This window comes from Lichenostomus cassidix, chromosome 6 (genome assembly GCF_008360975.1).
Source record: "Lichenostomus cassidix isolate B80296 chromosome 6, HeHo_3.0, whole genome shotgun sequence".
Taxonomy (NCBI): Eukaryota; Metazoa; Chordata; class Aves; order Passeriformes; family Meliphagidae; genus Lichenostomus; species Lichenostomus cassidix.
In genome coordinates this window covers 23,680,231-23,703,501 of record NC_139487.1, presented here as the reverse complement: position 1 = coordinate 23,703,501, position 23,271 = coordinate 23,680,231, and the positions used below count along the sequence as shown (strand labels likewise).

The 23,271-nt window shown below is 40.8% G+C and overlaps 1 protein-coding gene across 14 annotated transcripts in view; it reads right to left on the bottom strand.

Annotated features, from left to right (window-relative positions):
• The window catches only part of ZMIZ1 (zinc finger MIZ-type containing 1), a 350,182-nt gene that overhangs the window by 8,691 nt on the left and 318,220 nt on the right, over window positions 1–23,271 (bottom strand). For 11 of the 14 annotated variants that reach the window (XM_085064018.1, XM_085064021.1, XM_085064020.1 and 8 more), the window contains 11 exons: window positions 22,438–22,728; window positions 20,178–20,360; window positions 17,713–17,887; window positions 16,247–16,433; window positions 12,842–13,052; window positions 11,535–11,640; window positions 10,821–10,981; window positions 10,445–10,512; window positions 9,034–9,102; window positions 8,264–8,511; window positions 5,307–5,470 (listed from right to left, as the gene is read on the bottom strand). In XM_085064018.1, the coding sequence (XP_084920144.1) occupies window positions 5,307–5,470; window positions 8,264–8,511; window positions 9,034–9,102; window positions 10,445–10,512; window positions 10,821–10,981; window positions 11,535–11,640; window positions 12,842–13,052; window positions 16,247–16,433; window positions 17,713–17,887; window positions 20,178–20,360; window positions 22,438–22,728 (1,863 nt within the window). The remainder of the gene's footprint in view (window positions 1–5,306; window positions 5,471–8,263; window positions 8,512–9,033; window positions 9,103–10,444; window positions 10,513–10,820; window positions 10,982–11,534; window positions 11,641–12,841; window positions 13,053–16,246; window positions 16,434–17,712; window positions 17,888–20,177; window positions 20,361–22,437; window positions 22,729–23,271) is intronic. The other 3 variants (XM_085064024.1, XM_085064025.1, XM_085064031.1) reach the window with 3 other exon arrangements.

Genomic DNA, 23,271 nt, shown 5'->3' with positions numbered 1-23,271 from the left:
CCAGATAACTCATTAACTGAGAAAATGCATAATTTCTGCTCAGCTCCCCTGCTTGGTAACTTCCCGACACCGCAGCCTATTCCTGTATCAGATCACTACCAACGTCTTGCAAACACCGCCTCTTCCCCACTCCTTCCCTCCTTTTCTTCTCAGAATGCAACACCCCTGATAAAGGCTGAAGGTTCTCCTCACTGATATTCCTGGGTTCTGATGGCTGACAGAACCAAGGTGCCTCAGGAAGTGCATTCCCCCCATGAGCTGAGCTGCTGTGGGTGGCTGCACACCTGCTGACTGCAAAGTACACTGCCTTAGCTTCAACTAAGCCAACGATCACACTCTGCTTTGTATTCAAGCTGTGGATGAGCTCTCTAGCAAGAGCTTAGTGGTTTTTTATGTTTTCTGTGGGGAATAAACTACCAATCCACATGTATCTTCTTAACCCTATTACTGAATGGGGGGAAAAATCTTTCACACATGACAGAGAAGCAATAAAAATGCACAAGTCCAATTCTTCCTTCTGCTGCATATGTCACATTTAATGCTAGTGAGTGCTCTGGGGCTTGACCTCGGTGCCATGAGAAAGAAGTGTCTAAATGCTTCAGAATCAGATATCTCATGTTAATTGGGTATATGGAGAAACAAAAAATGTAAACATTTTTTGAGGAATGCTACATATTGGACAAAGTGAAGCTGAAATAAAAGAACAAATACATACAACAACAGCATGAAATTCATTCAGCCAAGCCAAAAGAAACCAGCAAAATGCTATGTCAGTATTCACCCTTTCATATTACATAAACTGCAAGTTATCTTAACCTCAGCCTTCAGTTTTGGAAAGCAAAAGGGAGGCTATTACAAAAGTTAATTAAAATATTCCCATTTAAAAAATTAAACAAATATTAAAAAAAAATACTTTTCACCACTCTTAGGAAAACTGAAACTTGAATACTGATCCATTGGACAGTCATACTCAGCTGCATGGAGGTCCTTTTCAGTACTTTGGTATTATGAAGGTTTGTGGAAAGGATTCTACCTGCAACATGACATCTGGCCCTCTTTGCCATAGGAGAGTTTCAAGTAACTGGTCAAAAGTACTGATGCACATCTCACCATTGCAATCACCGTTTGACTACTTGGAAAACATTCTACAACATTGTTGTTACCTTAGGGGTGAGTTTGTACAAAATCTGCCCACAGACCACATTTTAAACGACTTTGCAGCCTGAAAACTTTGCAAAAGTCCAAGTGTAAGTAGATGTCTGTCTTAATAGTACTGTTTCCTTCCTCACTCATTGAGGACCTGTGCTACAGAAAGTGTGGAAATTAGAAAGCTTAGTACAGTAAAAAAAAGTAAAAAGCAATTTATGACAGTGTTGTTAGAGTGGGAAATCAGTTTTAAAAACCAAAACCAAACAGGATTATATTGAATAGTCTCTTAAATTTATCCCTGAATGCATAAAGCAAGGGTCATACTGACATGTTTATATCAATAATTATTTAAACCAAGGGAGGCATTCATATGTTCTCAGACAAATTTCAAAACAAGTAAGCAGGTTAGAAATTTTACATTACGTTTATACAGGCAAGGATTTACATACATATTGATTTATTTTTAGTTGATAAGACAGTCACTTGGGTCCTTAGACAACTGTTGTATAGGGAGCAATTGTTTATTGTAAGACTGAGGGCCACCATGTTCTTTGAAGAGGTTCAAAATCCATCTGACTGAGGCCACTGACTCCATCAGGCTCCCAGTGAGAATGCAAAATGCTCGGGACTGCAATATTCTCTATTTGCATTCAGCTACCTAATGATAAGCTTGCTATGGCGCAAACACACTGTAAGCAACACACTTTGGATATGTTTAGCTTGCACCTGCAACTCCCACAACTTTATTTTGAAAGCACTAACCCCACACTATGAATGCAAAAATGAATAATAAAGTTGCCTTTGCTTGCATAGCAAGGCAATTCCAGAGTTGATTTTAGAGGCATAAACTTCAGCACTCTTAAAGCATTTACAGTATTACATAAAATAAAAGCTTATAGCAGGCAACTACATCTTCAGCTTAATAGCACAGAGCAACACAACTCTACAGCCCAACAGTGACCTCTAGGAGTGCTGAGATGTACAGCTGTGGGGCAACAGGACCTGCCAGCTGCACAGCGTTATCCTTCTGTCTCTGGAGAAAATCATTAGTGGGGAAAAATAAAAATCACCAGGTTAAGTCAATGGTTTATATCTCTCTCCATTAGTAGGGCCACAGTTTTACCAACTCTTTTACTGTGTTAGCTACCAGAACTACTAAAAGTCCTGCCTGTGCTTCTGACTCTTGGCCACTTTTCCCATCCGCCCCTTTGTCTGCAAGGTGAAATCTTGTAGACATGCACTCAATTTCCCCACCCTGCCACTGAATTTGTTTCCAATCACCTCAGTACCTGGGTCCAGATCACTTCATGGCTGCAGTAACACTTTTGCTGGTGTGACAGTGAAGGAAAGTGAAAATAGAAACAGGAGCGATGACTTTTTACAGTGGTACCAGCTCACATCACCACACTGTGCATAAGGATCTCTAGTGTGATTATCCATTGCTCAGTCATTCCTTACACTGCCTACAAGAAGCACTAAACTAGAGCTGACTGAATTCTCCTTTAATTCTCCTTCTCGTCTAACTTGTTTACAATTTCGGAAAACAAACATGATGAAATTGTGGCAGCTGCTCTGTAGCAATCTTGCACTGTTGCAATGTAGCATCTGTTCCATAGCTCTCACAACACTCTGCCGGGGAAGAGGTATTACTTCTGGTCATGTTTCAGGTCCTGATTTTTATCTTCTTCCATAGGAGTGGAACAGCAGTGTTGAGGGAAGGATATTCTGATTGATTCAGCCTTGGTTACCCAGCCCTACCTACACTGGGCAAATATTTGCATTTCTTGGAGTGACCTACAGAGTATGTCTGGAGGGATCAACTTTCTCTGCCTAGCAGTATGTAAGGGCCACCACATAAATCTTCAAAATAGGAATGCCAGAAACTTCCTCAGTGGCATTCAGCTCCAGTAAGACAGACCTCAGGCCTAAAAGGACTAAACATCCAATCCCACCTCACCTTGTAAACATGTAATGGCCAAAGTGAATAGTATGTGCAAACTACTGAAACCTACTAATTGTGTAAAAAGGAAAGACAGAAAACCAGAGAAGAGCACAGGCAACATCTTAAAACCTTGGTTCAATCACACAGGTTTATAGTTGTTTTTGTATGGAGTGTCTCTCCAAAGACATGCAGTATACAATTTAGGAATGTGTTAAAGGCATGTATTTCTCTAAAAGCAGTAATTTTAAAGGTGCCTTTCTTGATTGTCTGCTACTCACAAACAGTTCATTTAGAGAGAAAAGAACAAAAGAAAGAGTGTAACAGAGAAAGAGGCAAGCAGAGATTTGATAACACTGAGGAGGCCGTGTGGGAGCACTATGAGTCCTCAAATGTGGACTAAAGACTGCACAGTCACACTGAAAAGGTTAATCTAACTCTCCTGTGCTAAAAGACCTGAACACTGATCCTCATTACAGAAAAACAGCCATTGGCATGATGTAGGTGGAATCTGCTTTAACACTGCTTCCTATTCCCAAGTGGTACTGCATGAGTATCATGATAGATGAGGGAGAAGGGAGGCAAAGGTTTATTTTAATTGGCAGCTATCATAAGCAAGTATTAGATTTGCTACAGAATGGCCCACAGAACCAAAGTCCATTGACATTTGCCCAAATACACTCCCACAGCTCTGGAACATGCATAGCCTTGAGAAACTTCCACCTCTGCTATCATATGTAAGCAGTCCCATTTGCAGAAAGCTACAAATTTTTCACTTTTATATTCAACTGCTTCATATCCTACCACTTCAGAAATTTCACCAGGGCAACTACTACAGCAAAGGTATAGCTGTTAACTGATGAAGTCAAGAGGTAGGTGTCAGGTAATGGGAAGCAAAGAGTAATTCCCTGTGACTTTGATTCAAAGAAAAGCAGCTGTGAGTGGTTCAGGCTGGTATTATTTCCTCTCACTACTGTATTCTAATACTGCATTGCTGGTTCTGATGCGGAGAATTCTGACCACTCTTTAAGCTGTGTATCTGGAATTTGCCAATGCAAAACTATGTTTACAGCACGCTTGCTCTCCTTTATTAGCCTGTGAAGTGGTAAAGTCATTACAGTCTCTGGACTCTTCCTTTGCAGATAGTCTTGGTACTTGGCCTCTCTCCAAACTATACTAAGAACTCTTTCTCCATTCTGTTTCTCACCATCCTCCTTGGAAAACCCACTGCCAGCTAGAGGAGACATTGACTGAGTAGGCTTTTGCTGAGCATCTGCTACCACATTTCCTCATTACATTCTGAAATTGTACTTTCTAGGATTCACTAAAGACACAGCACATATGACTTGTCAAGTTAAACATCCTTCCTGTGCAGTAACAGCACAGTTTAAACCCCCTACCCTGCAACTTAAATGAACATAAAAGGATGTATACACACCCCACACACAGAGCTAAAAGAGATGACTAGCCATGCCTAAGAGCTAAATGCTGCTGGTAGCTTTTCTATCACCTAGCTGCTGCAGCACTGCATTTTCTGGAGATATATAAAGTTCTGTATAGAAAACTCAGTGCTCTGAGCAAGCTGCTTTTCCAATGCACAGTTTTACCTCACCATCTGAGACCCAAGGAACCTCTATTTTTCAGTCTCTTACATGAATACTCTCAGACCAGTGGTGGCAGTGTCTCTCCCTGAAATCTACAGGCTTGTCCTATTACCAAAAGTTTAAAGGTGCCTTTCATGCTACTTGAGTAGAATTCTCCCTCAAAATGCTTTGATGCAAATTTTGCCCTCAGAGAAAAAGCCAGGGAAGATATTGTCCCTGCTCTAAAGTCATCAAATATCTTGCCTTAACAAGCTGTCTCTTGGAGATGGATATTCACAGTCCTGCTGGCCTAGAGAATGAAGTACATTTCTTTTTTTTTCATGTGTCAGAGCAAAGCACAATGATTAATACAAGCACACTGAGCCAGGTTCTTTCTTTCAGATAAACAAGCTTAAATGACAATTCAAGAAGTGCAGAAATGCTTCTCCAAAAACTCAAAATGGCCAGAAGCCAAAAATGGCATTTCCGGCATTTCTCAGGACCACTCTATTTCAAGAACTTCCCAAGAGAGGAATCCACAAAAAGTAAAAGCAGTTAATAAGGCAAGTCCATCGGCTGGATGAGAGCTCCTTACCCCACAAATGAGAATCTACATGCCCAGCACCATTACTTACAGATTCCTGCATGGGGTGACTGAGAGGTTTGTCGAGAGCTGCCATGCTGCTTGGCATGTCTGGGGGATGTGACAGCTGTGGCCCATGCATGAAGTCATTCATAGATGTGCCACCAGGATTCCCGTGCGGGAAGTCAAAATTGCCATGACCTTGGTAACTGTTACCTGAAAGAGAAACAGATGTGATTTTTTCCCCAACATTGATCTCTCCAAGTATCTTGCAGGAGCTGTGTGATGTGATGCTCTCCCTGCACAGCACAGGAAGCTGAGACACTGAACGTGACAACACTGTGCTCCCACTGCCGAGCAAGTGGGGACAGAGCACTCTGCTTCCAAACACTGGCTGCTGCAATAATTCATTTATGTGTTGGAACTAATTGAAAACTGCTGACATTTTGAAAAACTACTGCCAAGTCACCACATAAACTTGCCCGTGCCGAGAAGTAAATGGGATATTAAATTCTATGGGATATTTGTATCTGGAATCATCTCAGTGCAACTGAGACTGACTGCCCAAGTCCCAAATTATTTATAGGACAACTGTGTTATTTATGTCTGTGCTTCTACACACTCAGTAAGATTACAGCATTGCTTCAGTTTCTGATGAAACTAATTGACAGAAGTGAATTTGGAAGATGCCACAATACCAGTTTATAGTACAGCATCTATTTTACCCCTTCATAAAAGGCATAGAAGAGGTGTTCATATCTAATTGGAGTTTGTGATGTCATTCTCCTTGCTCCCACAAAACCTAATAAAATTCACTTGACTGACTGGATTTATGCAGACATATTGAAGCAGAACTGGAGTCCCCTGCTGCTCTGCAGGACAACTACTGTGTGACCACTGTCCTGGTGGATCCAGCCCACCTCAGCCCAATGATCTTCATCTGAATTCTACAGCAAGCATGTATCCCAATACAAGGATTTTACTCTCCAAATTTTTTGTCAAGATTCCTCTCTTAACACTTCCAACTCAGATATCAGCTCTAGTGGCTTTTTTTTTGCTAAGAACAGCAAAAAATGAACTAAAACCACTCACTTATTTCATACAAGCAACTGAACTGAATGATACTGAGCTCTGAATTAACAGAATAGCTTTGGAGCTTGCACACAGAGCCTGCAGTTTGTCAGTTGAAGTACAGTGGTTTTACATATTCAACTCAAGAAGGGAGTTTGACAAACTGAAGTAGTTGCATCATTTGCTCTTTAGCACAGCTTCACAAGCAGAAGTTTAATCTTGAAGGAATAGAAGTCATTAGCCATGTAAGAGTACTTCTCAAAGACGTCAGGACTTTGATCTATCATGTAAATACTGCAGAGCCTTACTAATTCTCATTTTGTTAATCTGCAAACTGGAAGAGTCTCACAGAATGTAACTGGTCTTGCCTTGCATCAGGAACAATTAATAAGCAGGCAGCTGGAATGTGGTCTTGTACTACTGAATATCTGTTATATTTGCAAATTAAACTTCAGTATGCTTCCTGTCAAACCCAAATAAACAAACATAAACCACAGTAGTAAAAATACTACCACATTGCTATAAACTACTGTTAATCAAAGGACATTATGTAATTGCAATCACTAAGTTTCAGTGCACATATTGATGGAGAATAAAGCCAGCATGCCCAGGGAGTTACAGCCATGCAGCAGCAGGCCCCTCTCTGCAGCAAGAGTTGAGCTGTGTGCTGAGGGAGAGACCAGTCAGACATATTGGATAACCTGGAGCACTGCACTGATACCCCTATTGCAGGGGAAGCAGTAGAGTGTGGGTTTCACCAGCCAGTGATGAGTCAGGGTTCCAAGGAGCAGTGACTACCTCTGCTACAGGACCAATAGGGGAAGGCAGCAAAATAACAATCCAGGCAGCAATGCTCACACAAAGCCTAAAACCCCACGCTTGACGTGACTACCCTGTCTGCTCCTGAGTGTGAGCTGGAAAGATGGTGAAGAGTAGAGAGCTCTGTTCTCAGACTCTGACTGCACTTCACTCCTACTAAACGAGCAAAAAAATTGTGATTCAGTGCTCTTGGCTTTGTTATAGTAATCATTCATCTGTTTGAAAACCTTAGAAGTTTTATCATCTGTCATCAGTTTTGCAGTCACTGGAGCAAATTAACTGTATTTTGCACGCCATCTATATTTTTCTTCAATGCCTGCAAAAAGCACATGTATCACCTTGTAATCAATTTGGGGATTCTGACAGTGTGAACAGTTGGTCTTTTCCCAGAGCTGAACTGACTCATATCATGTTACTTGCAAAAGAAGCAGTCTCTGGTTTCATGTTTTCGGGATTGTCACTATAATTGAGTTATTCACAACATACCAGTAATTTGAAAACCTATCTCCGTTGCATGTATTTAGTTCCCTGTTCCTCAATCTGGTAGCACATGGGCAGAGGAACTCAAAAGTAATTTTCTAATGCAAAGGTGTTTGCAAAGCAGCTAGAAGCTCTTTAAAAGTCATCCCTTTTCTGGTGGCCTACCAAATGTCACTCACCTGGCCACAAGTTAACCTAGTGGCCCAAGTGGCAGGGCTAATGGGTCAGGTTCTCTACTTACAGAGTACTAAGTGTTTTCACTTGAGAGTAGAACAGAAGCAAAACACACAATAAAAAATGCAGAAATATGTCTATTTTGGCAGGCCATGAATATAGAAGGTAACATACAATGTTTGTTGATTCAGGGAAGGCTGCATGACTATGAGTATGACAAGCACCAAATGCTTACAATATTAAATAAAATAACTAAATACTACAACATATTACTAAAATATATTTTCCATTGAAGAGATGAATCTAAACTGAAAAGACTTATGCAGAATTTCAGAATTGCAGCCATATGATTTGTTTTCCTGATGCATCACTCTGAAAGATGCACCGACACACCTGAATCACAAGGCTGACTGAATCGCTGAGTTCTAGAGGGAGCAGCTGGGTGCACAAAGCTGTAAAACTAACCTTGGTTACCATATTCGGTGGAGTTGTTGCCTCCTGGAGGAGGGGGTAGGGATGGGTAAGGTGATGGGCCAGGACCCAAAGCTGCAATCATCTCCATGACGTTTGGCATGATCATCTGGCTTGGACTCATGGTCTTAAACCTTTTTGAGGGAATGCCATCTGGGTCATCTTTGATGTGAATATCTGACTTTATAGGGACCGGCCTCCAACTACAAGTTGGATCAATGGTAACTTCTTCAAACTCGGAGCTGTAAAATAACGTGAAAAATTTAGCATATCAGTTGAATTTTTTAAAATCAATTCTGCTGAAGTTTCCATAAGAATCTGCATGGTAATCAAAGTTCTGAAATGCTCTGGTATAATACCATATTAAGATCTTTTACTCCTCAAGCATATGCTGAAAGCAAATTTTAAAAAAGGCAACCATGAGAGCACATTTCTGTGTTTATCTACACAATGAAATCCAAACATATAGATGTGGTTTGCCACCCGTGAATCAGAGGGACTGCTTGTAAATACAAGAAAGCATTGAATCTTCCACACTGGCTCTTCCCTCTGCTTCATTGGTGAGGCTGCCATTAAGAGAGAACCCAAACAAGATCTATGAAGCAGATGGAAAAGGATTCACTCTATCAGCTGCTCCACCAAGGAGCCATGCAATAGAATATTCAGGTTCAATCACCAAAATCTATTTTGGTGTGACTGTCTCAGTATTCATTAACATATCTCCTAGTTTCATAGTCTTGGATATCAGGAGTGAGATCACTTACTTTTGTATAGCGTTCAGAATACCCCACATATACTGGTCAACCTCCAAGCCCTCCAAGAGAGCAGTTTTACTAGAAAGGAAAGAAAAAACCCCCCAAAATTCAAGTTAGAATAGTGCTAGGGAAAGAATGATTTGGGGCAGACAGTTTGAGTTCTACATCTACATTACCAGGATATTTACATCAGATGAGATAAGGATGCATCTACTTGTGTGTGTCCACAAGCTGTTCACATTCTTTAAGTATTTTTTGTCAGTGAAATACATTGCAAAGCTAAAGTATTTTCAAACATAGCAGATCTCTCCTGTGAACATCAGTTAGCACTATTTTTTTTAATTAGATCCTTCTCTTTTTTTTAGCTCCACAGTACTATGGCTTCAAAGCAACTATGTATTACAGCTATTTTACTTAAGATCAGCACAGATGGGAACAGAACAAAACAAAACCTGAAATGATTTAGCTATGTAGGCACTTAGATCTGAATGCAGGTGCTTGTGTTCAGAGAAACAGGACACAAATTTAGCCTGGATGTATGAATACATGAATTAAGAAAGCAAGATACCAAATTCTTGTGATATTTTAAGCCAAATTTAGAAGAAATAAAAGATTTGGACAGTTTGGAGAAAGCACTTGCGTGTTAGGACATGGATCAGCCACGGACAGTCATCAAAACAAGCTTGTCTCCAGCCTGCCACATCCACAGAACAGCCAGAATGGGCAATCCCCACTGCTGTTTGCACCTAACACTGGCTGGCAGAGCAGGGACCCAACTGGAGACTTGTGGAGACCAAGTACAGCTGTCACAGCTCCAGCTGCTGGAGCTGAAGAGCCCTGGCTCCTCAGCTGAGCCTGGAACACACTCCCAACCCTGTGCACTGAGCACAGCAGGTTACAGACACTGAATGGCCTGCAGATGTTCTGCTGGCTTTTCTGCCCTGTTCAACATATGGATGGACAGCCTGTAACCACTTCCAAGTTTTTCTTCCATTTTTTTTCTGCAGTATACTAGCTCTCTAGTCAAAACACAAGCTTGGAATTATGTCAAGGTAACCATCACTCTTCTCCCTTAAGCAACACCTCCAATTATTGCTCCTTGGAAATTTTTTACTTTTTTTAAAATTAGCCTTATTCTGGATTGTAGATATTTGAGTCTCTTTTGAACCCTACACAACCCATTGACAATCTGTAATGAAAGCTTGTGAGAAAATATCTCATTATATGTTTTTAAATTTCTAACAATCCAGGGTGGTAAAATATTGTAAGAATTCTCACTGGACTGTATGCACTTAAGTATATGTGATATATAAATCTTATTTCCTAGCACTTCCTTCTTCTCCCCTTCATGATCTTAAATACCATCTGATTTTGGTCAAATTGTGTACAATTGCATTTTATGCAGTATGGTTGCACTTACTTGCATACTGGACACCGCCAAGTTCCTCTTTCACAGTTCAGTTGCAAGTAAGATTCCAGATCAAAGCACTAGGTATCCGAAAGAAACAAAAAAGGAAAAAACCAAACCAAACCAAAGGAAACAAAGGGAAAATTCTGTATTAAATGAATCAGTTAGACAAAAGTAAAACTGACATGAAAAAAAGCATACTAGCACTGAAAACTAAAGCAAACAGCTTACTTTTCCCCTCTACATTGAACATATATCCAGTTAATTATTTACGCTGACAGACATAAATGCCATTTCATTAGGTACTCTCATAGGATAGATAACCAAGCTGAAGGTAGTGTAACAACACCCAACTGAGGGAACCCTGCCAGGCACTGCATCTACTCACTTGTACATGCTTGCAGTCGTGACCCCTCGCTGGGAGCTGAATCCGCCGGAATGTGATCGGACACTTCAGAGACACTTTGATAGCAGTCTGCTCTACTCCATCTTCCCCATTTAGTGTTGCATTGCCAGAGGAAGCTGCTACGCTGCTGAAGTTCCTCTTAACTGTTTAGAAAGAAGGTGTGTACAGATGTGGGAAAGCACAAGTATACTGTAAATTCTAAAGTTGAAATCTGAAAGACCAACACTTCAACATTTAAGGGGCAATTGAATGAACCATATACCCACATAGGTGTCTTCTTTGTAATTTAGAACATTCTCCTGAACAGCCAAACCATCTCACATGCCTATCAGCTATATCCTTAACCAAATTAAGTGTCATACAAGCTCTGAAAGCAGCCCTAGATAAATAAAGAATAAATCTTTCTTTTAGGTGAGTCAGAAACAAATATGGGGGAAAAGCAAGAGAGATTCTCCTGGAACAGGAGAGTCCTCTTTAGGAACTAAGCTTGTGTCCTTGGAACTTTGTTACCTCCACCCAAACAGCCCTTAACATTTGAGAATACAAAGGATTCATCTACCCACACCATGTTCTGGAAATTCCTTTAAGTACAGCTTAAGGTTATCATTAAACAAGCAAAGCTGGTGTACAGATAGCTTATCACAGCTGAACATAGGCATTCTGAAAAGTCATCACCCACACAAAATGCAAACTCACTCTTAGTGATACAATGTTCTGCTGGGAGGAGGCGTTTCTTTAGCAGACCTTGGAGTACAGAGCGAACCGATGGCCGGTGCACCAACTGCAACACGAACAAGTGTGACTGCAAGAAAACACATTTTGTTAGGAAGAGAACCAAACACACATGTTAAATACACTCCTGAACAGAGCTGCACTCTTCCCTTGGACACTTGGTTTCTGTGAGAGCCTGAGGCCTAAACATAAAAGCTGGTTCTGCTCTGCTGAGCACACATGCTCCCTTATGGATATTCTGCACACTGTGCAGTTGCTCCACACTTAATGTACACAAAGGGCTTTAAAAAATCAAGGATTTTCTGCATTTCCTCCCTCCTTAATATTCAGCATACATATGGCTGACATATTAATCTCTGACATCAGGGTTTATTTTTACAACACTGGACTGTCTGACACAGTCTAGCCTACCTGCCTGCCCTCAGACTATGCTGGAAGTTGCGAAAACAATTTGCAACTGATGTGCCTGGAATCAGCTGAATCTTCTTACCCAACACAGAGCTCGTTGTGGATTCACTGGATGCTGCCCCCTGCTCTTAGCCACCAGATAAATGACATTATGCAGAGAAACATCCATGTGAAGTAAAGCAAAATGGGTGGATGGCTTCTTGTCAAAGCGCCTCACACTGTGACCTTGTGAGAGCTAGCAGCTTGCTTTATTGTCAGTGACAAGAGAACAGTCAGAAGCTCAGACTGGATTTGCAGAACAGTCTGCATTAAAAATACAGTATGCATCCCCAAGAGTATCTAACCCATGGAAAAGGAGAAAGGGGAAAGCTGAACGGTCTAGATTGGATCACTGAATATGAGTTTTTCATCTGAAAATGTATTTGAAAAATCATCACCAGCTCCAATGATTATGATGCTGATGTTTTCATGACAAACCAAAGACCATTTAACACCCTGTGTAAATGAAATTAGTACCATTAACAGTTCTTCCTCCTAGTAATCTACTTCTGCATCAATAGACTTCAGCCACCTTGTTACACAGGCACACATGAGATGGTAGGAGATCACACTCCCTTCCTCCCCCAGACCATGAACCTTGTCAGAGACATTGAAAGGACACCACTACATTGTGCAACAATTAAGCAGCAAAAATTTCCATATTAGCACTCTGACTGTGTCAACACCATTAAGTAAAAACCTTACCAGCAAAAAGCATGGAAAAAACCGAGAGTAAGGCACTTTCAGCTAAGGCAACATTTGCAAACTGTCGTCAAAAGCAAACTCAGCATCAGCAGCTGCAGCCGTGAGCTCGGCATACTTACGCAACAACACGCTGTGACTGTAATCTGAATGGTGTTCCTCCCGGGCTGGCAGACGTGCTTTAGGTGCAGAGGTTTATGAGATGTCTTGTTGTCACCACGCTCGATGGTAAGTGGGGTTGCATTAACGCTGACCTGCACTGAAGCTGGCCAGTTTGTGTTCATTTGTCTGTCTTCATGGTGATAGCACTTAAACTGCAATTCCAAGTCAGACCTGCACAACAACCAATAAATCTTCCTTTAACTTTGCTTTCATATTGCAGAGGGAGGTCGTTTTTATGCTAGGAACATTTTTCTTTATCAATCAGATTATTTTTCTTGATTTATTGCCATTAAGGATATAACATACTTCCTTCATAAAAGCCCTTAACAGAAGCAAGTCATGGTGAATTAATGATGCAAGCATGCCCCAAAGTTGTTCATATTTTACACTTATAAAGGACTTTTCAAGGAAACATCTCAAATCTCTTTGCAAACCCAGACCGTGGAGTGATCCTGCAGGAAGAATAATGTTAAAATCAGGCAGGTCCTTCCTGTGTTAGGAGTTAAGAATGAGAAAGCAATATGCTGCAGTGGATTGTGCTGGAAGATTGGATTCTTCACTACCTCAGAGCACTTAAAGAAGCATTTGAATGAACACTTGTCAGACACAATACAAGTACAGCTAATCCTGCCTTAGAACAGGTAAATCAACTAAGATAAAATGACTCCTATATCTCACCCCCCACCAAAATCAGCTTCTGTGATTCTAAATTAACATGGCTGTGGATTAAATCTACCCAATTAAGACCTTCTTTCAGGGCATGAATTCCTCCCACCTCTCCTGTAATAACTTCCACTCACTATTTAGCTCCTCAGAAATTAGTTCTATGACACCTCCAAAAAAATGAAAAGGCTAAGATTAAGTTAATCACAAATTAAGTGGGTAGAGACTATTACTTTAGTTTCATAAATGCATGTTAACCTTGTGTTAGGACTGAGTAATTTCAAGAAGAAATTTAAAAGAACACAGAAAACTCAACTGAAATGTCAGGACTTTGCTGTTCATGACAGCAAAAGACAGCTGAAAGTTTATTGTCCCAACTTTAAAATCTATGTGCCTGAAAAATCTATGTTGCCTGAAAGAAGATACCTTTGTAAAATCCAAGAGGAGCAGCTCATTCAGGAGATTATCATCCTAACTGTCATTTTCCTTACAAAGACTTCAGCTGACTCAACACCATCTTTTCTGGATTTCAAAACATTAAGATTTAGCACTGGACACAAACATCTGGGATTTTCAAAAAGAAAGTTATAGAATACAAGTTACCTGACCTTTCAACATAATCCATCTACATGAAGTCTTTTAAGGTTTTTTTTCAATATTTTATTAACCATTTTCTGAAAGCTCTCTCTGCAAGTTCCACTCAGTTTCTCACCTCATGAGAACATAGCACAGTGATCCAAACCCAGAGGGAAGCAAAGCTTGGTACCTCTGCTATAAAACCCAAGCAGATGAGGTGAGCAGGCCTGCTGAGTGTCACAGGGTGGTGACAGACCTCAGGAGAGCCTCGTGTTCTCAGCACACAGTGTCTCAGCCGTGGGACGTTATTAATAACACGGCAGTGTGAAGACTGAACCAGCTTCAAGGAGACATTTTCCCTGCCTTCAACCTTTCTGTTTCTCGTAACCATGAAAAGTTCCCATGAGGAGAAAAATACTTGCATTGCTATTCATTATGTGTGTACACGTGAGAGGTTTTGCTGAATATTTTAACTGGCAGAAAAATATTGAGAATTGGCTCAGTTCCACCATTCTCTATAAAAACCAAAATCCATCCACACATGTGACTAATTCATTTTTCTGGCATCCATCCAGCCCTGAGTTAAATGTGAAATGACTTCATTACAGGACTATCCGTTCTCCCCGCTATTAACAGGCTTTTCAAAACAGCAGACCTGAGCACAGTTTACCTATGAGTCTTCATTAAAGTAAGTTTAAATAAAGGCTATGTGTTTGGTGAGTGAAGGAAGAAAGAAAGAACAGATATTAAGAAACAGCCTCATGCCTCAGTGCAGCACTATAAATCTACTGAATGAGCCAGCACAATCCCCAGTAGTGATTACTTATTAATAAGAACTGGCAAATAACTGCCAAAACTCCCTCTGCTGCGAGTACTCCACGATAATGAAATGCAAGTAAGCAATAACTGACCTCAAAGTTAGGTGTTAATTATTGGATGTGGTCTGCCTGCAATCTCCCTCCCTCCCAACCCCCAGGCTCCCCCAGGGCAGGGGCACTGTGGCACCAAGGACTCCTGCATCCTGCATCAAGCCTCAGCTTTAGAGCCAGAGTCCGTCCCGGGGGCAGGGAAGTGAGTGCATCTCTCTGCCCGCCTCACACTCTCCACACACCAGGAAAACACAAGTCTCCAGTGAATTCTAGTGAATGGGAAGAAGATCCTCATAGGGAAAAAAACCTGAACCTACACCTGACCTGTAAGCAACCTCCATGCAAGATCCCAAGCAACCAACCAGCCTCCACAGTGCACAGAGAAAGGCTCAGACAATGGAATCAGTAGCCAGGATAAACATGGAAATATTTTCTGAGAGAAACTGAACAAGGAGACAAAATTATTCTGTAGTATTTGAAAATATAAAAATTAAGAAAGAATTAAGGCTCTGATTGTCATTTGATCTAAGGCACTTCCATCAACATGGTGCAATCCAAACATACCCTGGAAACACATATACAGATCTACATTAAATACAGGAAAGTACCACCAAGGAAAACTATTCCTCTATGCTGGAAATAAGAATTCACTGTAAGTGAAAACCAGGAGGCTTTCTGTGAGGAAAGTTATGCCCTCACATTTCTGAGCTGTGCTTACTTGTAGAGTCAGAGAACAGGGGGAATTTAGGAAGTTAGTTTCCGAAGTTTGGAGGATTAAGCACTTGTCTTTCCAAATGATTTTACCAAGCCTCTAAATCGGGTCCTTACTCTTATTGGGTTATTCTTCATTATCAGATACTCTACACCATTGAATTTAAGCATAAACTCTAAGAGGCCTGCAGAGCTACTCCTGAAATGAATATTTCAGAGGTCACAAAGCCTGGGACTTCAGAGACTCCCAAATGGATGTCTGTAGTGGTGTGGGTCGGGCACTCCCATTCCACCCAGAGCAGAAAGGATGGAATGGTTGCACAATATGTGCTATCAGCAAGGAGATGCAACACATACTGTGAAGCATTTTAGAATGTCTCGTCTCTGGAAAATGATAGGTGAGAATACCTGTGAGTTAAAAGGACATTCTTCCTATCCAGGCTACAAATTTTGAAATGAAATTCCTGGCAAATCTAAATGATGTGCCTCTAGCCTGCCACTCTCCCTCAAGGGATGCAAACCTTGCTTGCAGCAGGCTGGGCTTACCTCCACATCAGTGTCTGGTGCACAGTGGGCCGTAGGTGAAAGACGTGGTTACTGACTGCCAGGTTGTGCTCCAGCCGGAAAGGCTCCAGGACAACCCCATCTCTCACAGGGAACGTCAGGCGCAGCTCATCGTTGTGGTTGGCTGGGATCGAAGAGGGAGAGAAAGCGTGAACTTTCCCTTTAGCATCTGCAGTGCAATAATAATGTGTATATTTATACAGAATAGTAACAAATGACACACTGATCTGCTACTGGGTCTAACTTAGCAGGCTCGTACACACAAACAAGACAATCAAAACTAACTCAGTCATCTAACTGATACAAATGACAAGGCTCAAACTGATAGCAATGGCACAGCAGTCTCCTATTGTCACACGCTTCCCATTGGGACCTTAGCATTCCAGCCACAAACAGAAACCAGGCATGGCAAGAATTCTTGGTTTTTATTACAGGATAAGTTCTGTGTCCAGACTCTGTTGGCAGAAGACTGAAAACAAATCTCTTAATTATGTCAAACTGTGATAATGCTTGTTTTCCTTGCTTTGAACAGGGATCAACATTACCCAATTAGTTTCAACAGTTTCATCACTGAAACTGTGTGATGGCCAAAGACAGTGGTATTCAATTACTATCTGAGCCCGTAAGATGAGGTTTTGTTGTAACTTACAGCTGATCTATGAAGTCCAAATGGCTTTAAATCCTGTTTCTGCCCAAATAATATTGCAGCCCATCTTCTACTACTTGATTTTTCAGCTATCCTGAACTCCAAACAGAGCTGCAAAGTGCTAATGCAGCAGCAGTTATTTTACAGAAAACATAAGGTTCTCCCAGCTCCCTAGTAAATGATAGCTCCTATTGTTCATCAGTCACTTCAAAACCTCAAACATCCCATGCTATCCAGTCAGAGAGATCTTGTTATTCCTGCCCTGTTCCCAGCCAAGTGTAGCTGTGATGTTGAGTGGCTTTGAAAGGAACATATATCAATTTCTGGCACAGTACTGAATATTCCTAAGATGCCTGTATGGATCACAATAGAGACACCGCTATAAATATTCACATTTTATCCTACTCTGCAGTGTTGTTCAACGAATGGCTTTGCCCTTGAACAAAACCGACCAAATGGAAGATCATACAATAAACAAGCCTACAAAACACATGGAATACAACCCAAAATCAAGTATTTTATCCTCAGGAAGCATACCAATGGAATAATTCTGGAGTAAAATCCTCAGAAGTTTAACCTGGAATAACTTTTCTGATATTCTATTTTAGAAGAGCATAGTAGTCTTTCTCTTTTCTGTCCACTGGCTCAAGTGAGCCTACACTGTGCATGCCACCTATTACAACTCAACAACTCCAGTCTCTCCCAGAGCAGCAATCAGAGCTAGTTTCCAGACTCAGAAATATATGTGGCAGAGACCAGAAGAGCAAAAAATGACTGTAGGGGCATTCTGTTTGCTACTCACTTGGAGGTGGTGGTAAAGCATTGATATTTGGTTTAATGTCAGGTGGGAATGGTGGTTTGACATCCTGGTTAGGTGACAGGTATGGAGGAATATTGCTCCCTGGTGTCATGGGTGGCGTGGGGTTTCCTGGAACAGGTGAATGAGGGTAATTTGCCACAGGTACAGGCCTTGATGGCTAGAAAATAAATAACATCACATTGTTACTGCAGTCTTGAAGTAAGAACAATAATCCTTGTGAACAGCACTGCTATCAGACAGCAAAGACAACAGACAAGGGAGGGAGGCCCCTCTGTTTCTGAAGAAAGGACCACAGGATGTCCCATGAGGCCCTCAGGGAAGAGGCAGACTAGGAGAGCAAAGCAGGAACTGAAACCAGCATACCAGTCAGTTTAACTCAGGTAATGACCAGATACAAACAAAGCTGCTAGAAGGTTTACTGTGTTCCTCTGAATGCTCTCTTTCCAAAACCATCCAGCCATTCGCTTCAGTTCTTCCACCGCACCACAGCCCACCTAGCCCTTTGTATCTCTCTGCCTCCCTCCCAAAATAGCCCCAGTGCACAGAAGCCTACATGAAAAACAAATTCCAAAGACACACAATTAGACAGTGCGTGTCCTTTTTACTTCCATCTATCCTTTCTTCTACCCTTGTTCAATTTCTCTAGTCAGAATTAAAGCTCTGGGGGTCAGGGGATGTTTTTTATTCAGTGTACCTACAATGTGATTCTGTTCCCAGTTTGATGCTAGATAAGACAAACTGATAGTAAAAGGATAGTTAAAGTATGAATAGTAGCTACATATTAAAACACCTTTGGTTTAATTTGTTATGATTAAAGGGGTGGTTGCAGGCAACAGAATAAACCAATAAACCTGATGTGAAGGAAGCTGACATTAAACAAAACTGCAGCTGCATGGCTCTCTCCTGCAATAGCTCATGTACCATAAGCAGAAATGCAGGAGAGTGTCAGAAGACGAAAATCTTTACAGACAGCCCAAGCACTGTGACTTCAAATATGATTCTGTATCCAAACGTTGCTCTGCTGACCGAAGATACTTGAGAGTACATAAGTAGAGGGGTGCCTTCTCAAATACGAAACATTTAAGTTTCCAGCCATCTCTGGATTTTATCTTTGACACATATAGTTACTATCTGCACAATCACTGCAATTCAAAGATTCAGGTTTTGTCTGTGGCAAGCTGGAATTTTCCCCCTAACCAGGATAATCTGCCTTTTTAACAAGATCTTTTTTCTAACTGTTTCCATAGCAGTCAATATTTGAATACAATATAGGGGATACATTGGAAAGACAACAAATTCCCTGCCAGAACTATCTGGTAAACAAAAAACTTACACCTCCATCTAAACTAAACACATACAAAATGTATTTTAAAATATGTCACTTAAAAACTTGACAGAGATCTGCAGTTATTACAGCATATCCTGTATCTATGTACAGATACAGGAATTATCATAGAGAGGATCTGTCTGCTCCTCATGTTCTTTCTGACAGTGAACTGCAAAAGCTGCCATGATGCAACAGGCATTCCTTTGGGTACCACAGTGGACAGTGTGGCTGCACACAGAACAGATGTTCTACAGAAAAGGGTTTTGCTTTCCCTTTTTTTCCGATGGTGTTTTCTGGGTGAATCACACCAACCAATTCCAATTCAACACCAATGTACAACTTAGATTCTTTCAGCCTACATTCAAAATCAGAATGTAGTCCAGATACTTCAACAGCTAATGCTTTAAGCAGGTCAGAACATCGATGATCTTCCCCATTTTTATACTCACTGAAGTACCTGCAATAGATCACTTTTGTGCGAATTTCAGAGGTGGTAAACCTCAGCAAGCCCTCAGTGAAACCTTACTTTGGAGAATACACAGTGCTCAAGATGTATCCATAAACAGGTTTTAGGCAACATTTTAACAACTCTAGTTCTTGCCCAAAACAAGCAGTACAGAGGGAAAAGAAGGAGAAAAATGGAGGAAGAGGTTGGAAAAAGTCAGGAAAACTTCAGTTCAAAGATGAAACCTACAGCTGGAACACCTTTTAAGTTTGGCCTGGCTTAATCCAACAGTGACCACTGTAGGTCTGAAACTGGAATGCTACAATGTGGAACTTGTTTATTACAGATTTCCATAGTTGCATTCTTGCAGGGTACCATAAGTAGGTGATACAGTACACCTGAATCCCATTAGGTACTTCTTTTTACAAGCTATTTTTAAAGCAAACCCAACATTTTCTTGTAAAAGCCTCTAATGAGCTGCACCAACATTCAATTTTCTTTAGGAACTGCTCTGAAGATGCAGTGCAGCTTGGCTGATTGACTTGATTCTGTGATACCCAAAACATTAGTAAAAACTCAGTGTTTTTTTTCCTTTCCTTTAATTATGTATCTATTACTGTGACTTCATGAGAAAATGGCCACCAGAACATAACAAGATAATGTCAGAATTCTTACCTTGTAATACTGCCCCATGTTGACTGTTGGAGGAGGGTACTGCCCTGTGTTTTGCTGGCTTGGCATCCTCTGTCCAGGATAGTTGGGAGATGTAAGGGGCCTTGGAGGGTTGGGAGTGGGGTACTGACCAGGCTGGTTTGGAAACTGGCTATTTGGTCCATACTGCTGGTTTCCATAATTCGGCTGTTTCAGGACAGGGATACAAGAAGACAAAGACATGTTTTATGCAAGCGCCTTTCTTGTATGGATTATTAGCATACATTCAATAGCACAATCAAAACAAACAAAAACCCCTTCAGGTGAGTATTTCTCAAAAGCATGAAAATCTTGCAAACCAAAGTGGGGCAATACACACGCACTCAGCCTTGCAGTGCTGTCAAAGGGCAGTGTGTTTGAAGAAACCAGAATTAGAACCAGATGCAATGTTCACAAAATTTCTGTGTTTCTGCAAGTGCTACCACGCCCAAGCCTGGGGCTCCTTTTCCAGATGTAGAATGGAAACACAAAAAGAAATGTTAAATAAATAAATAATTAATTATAATAAAAGAAACAACAACAAAAAAAGCAAAATAAACCCCCTGGGCAAGAGCATAAGAAGCTGTGTTGTCCATGTCTGCCTTTTCAACCCAAATGTTCTGTGGGCTCCTTGCTAGGGTGTTTAGCAATATCTTGACTACTAAAGAGAAGTTCTTAGTAGCCATAAGTACTTTGCTAGTGCTAGCTAAGACTGTGCTGTGGTTTTTGAACTGAATTAATGAAAATTGGAACTCTAAAGGTAGTAGAATGTCAATTTGAAAAATCAATTGATTGATAAGAAGTTTCCATAAATAAAGCTTTCACAAAACAACAGGCAAATATCATCTGCAAAATTCCAGCCCAACAAACATACAACGTTTATGGCACTGTTCAGAACTGACTTACTGGAAACATGAGCGTATTCACCTCTAATGAAAAGTGTGATTCTGAAGCAGCAAAAACAGATTTAAAGTCATGCTTACAATATGAAATCTGAAGACAGAAATCATCTGAGCAAGCCATATTTTGTGTTTTTTTAACTGAATTTTAAATAAGTGGCAGTATTTACAGAGAGAAAAGCCTTCCCAGAGAAGCAACTCCTGCTATAGCAAATCACTTGTTTTATTTCTGGATAGTTTTTTATTTAGAAAAAAAAACAGTTTGCAGAGCAGGAAAGAAATGTAGCTCAGCAAGAAACATTTTCTATGTGTTCTGCATGCCATGGTACTCTCTGCTGTGCATTTTCTATAAACCCTTAGTAACAAAATTATTGTCAGGGCAGTATAATATACAAAGCTCTACACCTGTTGTTGAAGTCTCAGTTGAATACAGAATTTCACTAAGAAATGATCTCTGGAACTACTAAGTGATGGATGGATTTGTAAAAACATTCAGGCATACACAGGTGCTAAGAGTTGCTGGAATTCTAAAAAGCATCTAATGCCCAATTGATACCAATTTGAAGAATAAAACACACTGGTGCTTTTTAATTCCAAAATCTCATTTGTCTGCATCTTCAGTTGTCTAAATTTCCCTAAAAATTTGACACTGTTTTGCCCAAGTTCATAATACAAGTCAATGGCAATGTAATTTTGCCTATGAAGCCATTCAGACCTCCTGTAGCAGCATGGGACCTTATCACACTCTAAATAAGCTTGTACTAGATAAATGCTGACAGAGAGGGACTTGAGTTCAACATTATTTATATTCATCTTAGTGACTATGAAAATCAACACTCGGAAGTTCGGAAAACTACTGTTCTCCAAAAAAAAAGACTGCTATTGCTATCAGTGCTTATACAATGTCTGTCCTGTATTTCTTTAGAAAAATAAAACCATCCAAGAAAATGCAGATCAGGTATGCATTGGGCTCAAATGAAATATTTCACCCTCAAATTCTCCTCTGAGTTGTCACATTAAAAGACTCCACTCCTGTGATGGAAGTCTGCTTAAGATCTATGAAGTCACCATGAGAATCTTGGAGTGACATTCTGAGGGCTCAACTGGTTTGGGGCCTTTCTTGAATTTAACAACTGTCATCTTGACTAACACAGCAAGGCTCAACCTGAATACTTTAGAAGCTAAAAAGGAAGAGCTGCTGCAGCTTCTATTTGAATGGCTGCTCTCTTACCAAGGCTGGAACAAAGATGTACCTGTCTGAAAGGGATGTGCACCACACATAACCCAGCATGTTGCAGCTTGCAGTCAAACTAACAGTGTATGCAAAATAGAATTAATTTTATTACCTCTCCTGGGTATGGTCTCTTTATGCCCTGTATAGGCAAAGACTGGGGGCGTGGGCCTGGGTAGGCCTGCTGAGGCATCCTCTGCCCGTGGGTGCTGAAGGGGCTCATTCCAGGAGGCCGAGGCTGGTTCATGCCCATGGGTGGCCCACTCATGCTGGAAGGTGTCATCCCTGCTCCCATGCTTGCTGGGTTCATGTTGCCTGGCATAGAAGCAGGACCACGAGGACCAGGCTGGTTCATAAACTGGTTGTTGTAAGCCTGAGTTGGACCCATCTGGAAAGAGGAACAAACCTTCAACGGAAGAAGAAGAAAAAAAAAAAAAGAATAAAATGCGACATGCATTTATAAAATGGGAAGAGGGAGCTGAACATGCTTTTGGGGAAGGGAAGAAGGGGAGGATTTATGTCGCATTTTCCTTCAATGTTCTCTAACATTTGATGGGCGGTGATTTTATTTATAATAAAAATCCAGTTGGAATTGTAAAATGCATAAGAGTGGAAGACAGATGTAAGTCTAAGGTGAGAAATTAAATAATTTCTATTGGCTGGTCTAGTACTGGAAGGTAACAAATTAGGATGTTGGCTGTGTAAATACAGCACAACATGACAGTTTCTTAGACAATGTGCTTCCCACCACCTGGCATATGGACCCAGATACTTCAGAATTCAGAGAGGTAAAATACGTAAGGAAAAAACCTGAATTGATCAAGCCCTGTTTATTTTAAGAAAAAATATTCCATGAAGTCATGACATGCTAGAAATTACGGATCACCGGAAACTCATGTCTCACATAGCTGCCCTTACAGACAACATTATTAAAATCTCTCTTCTATTG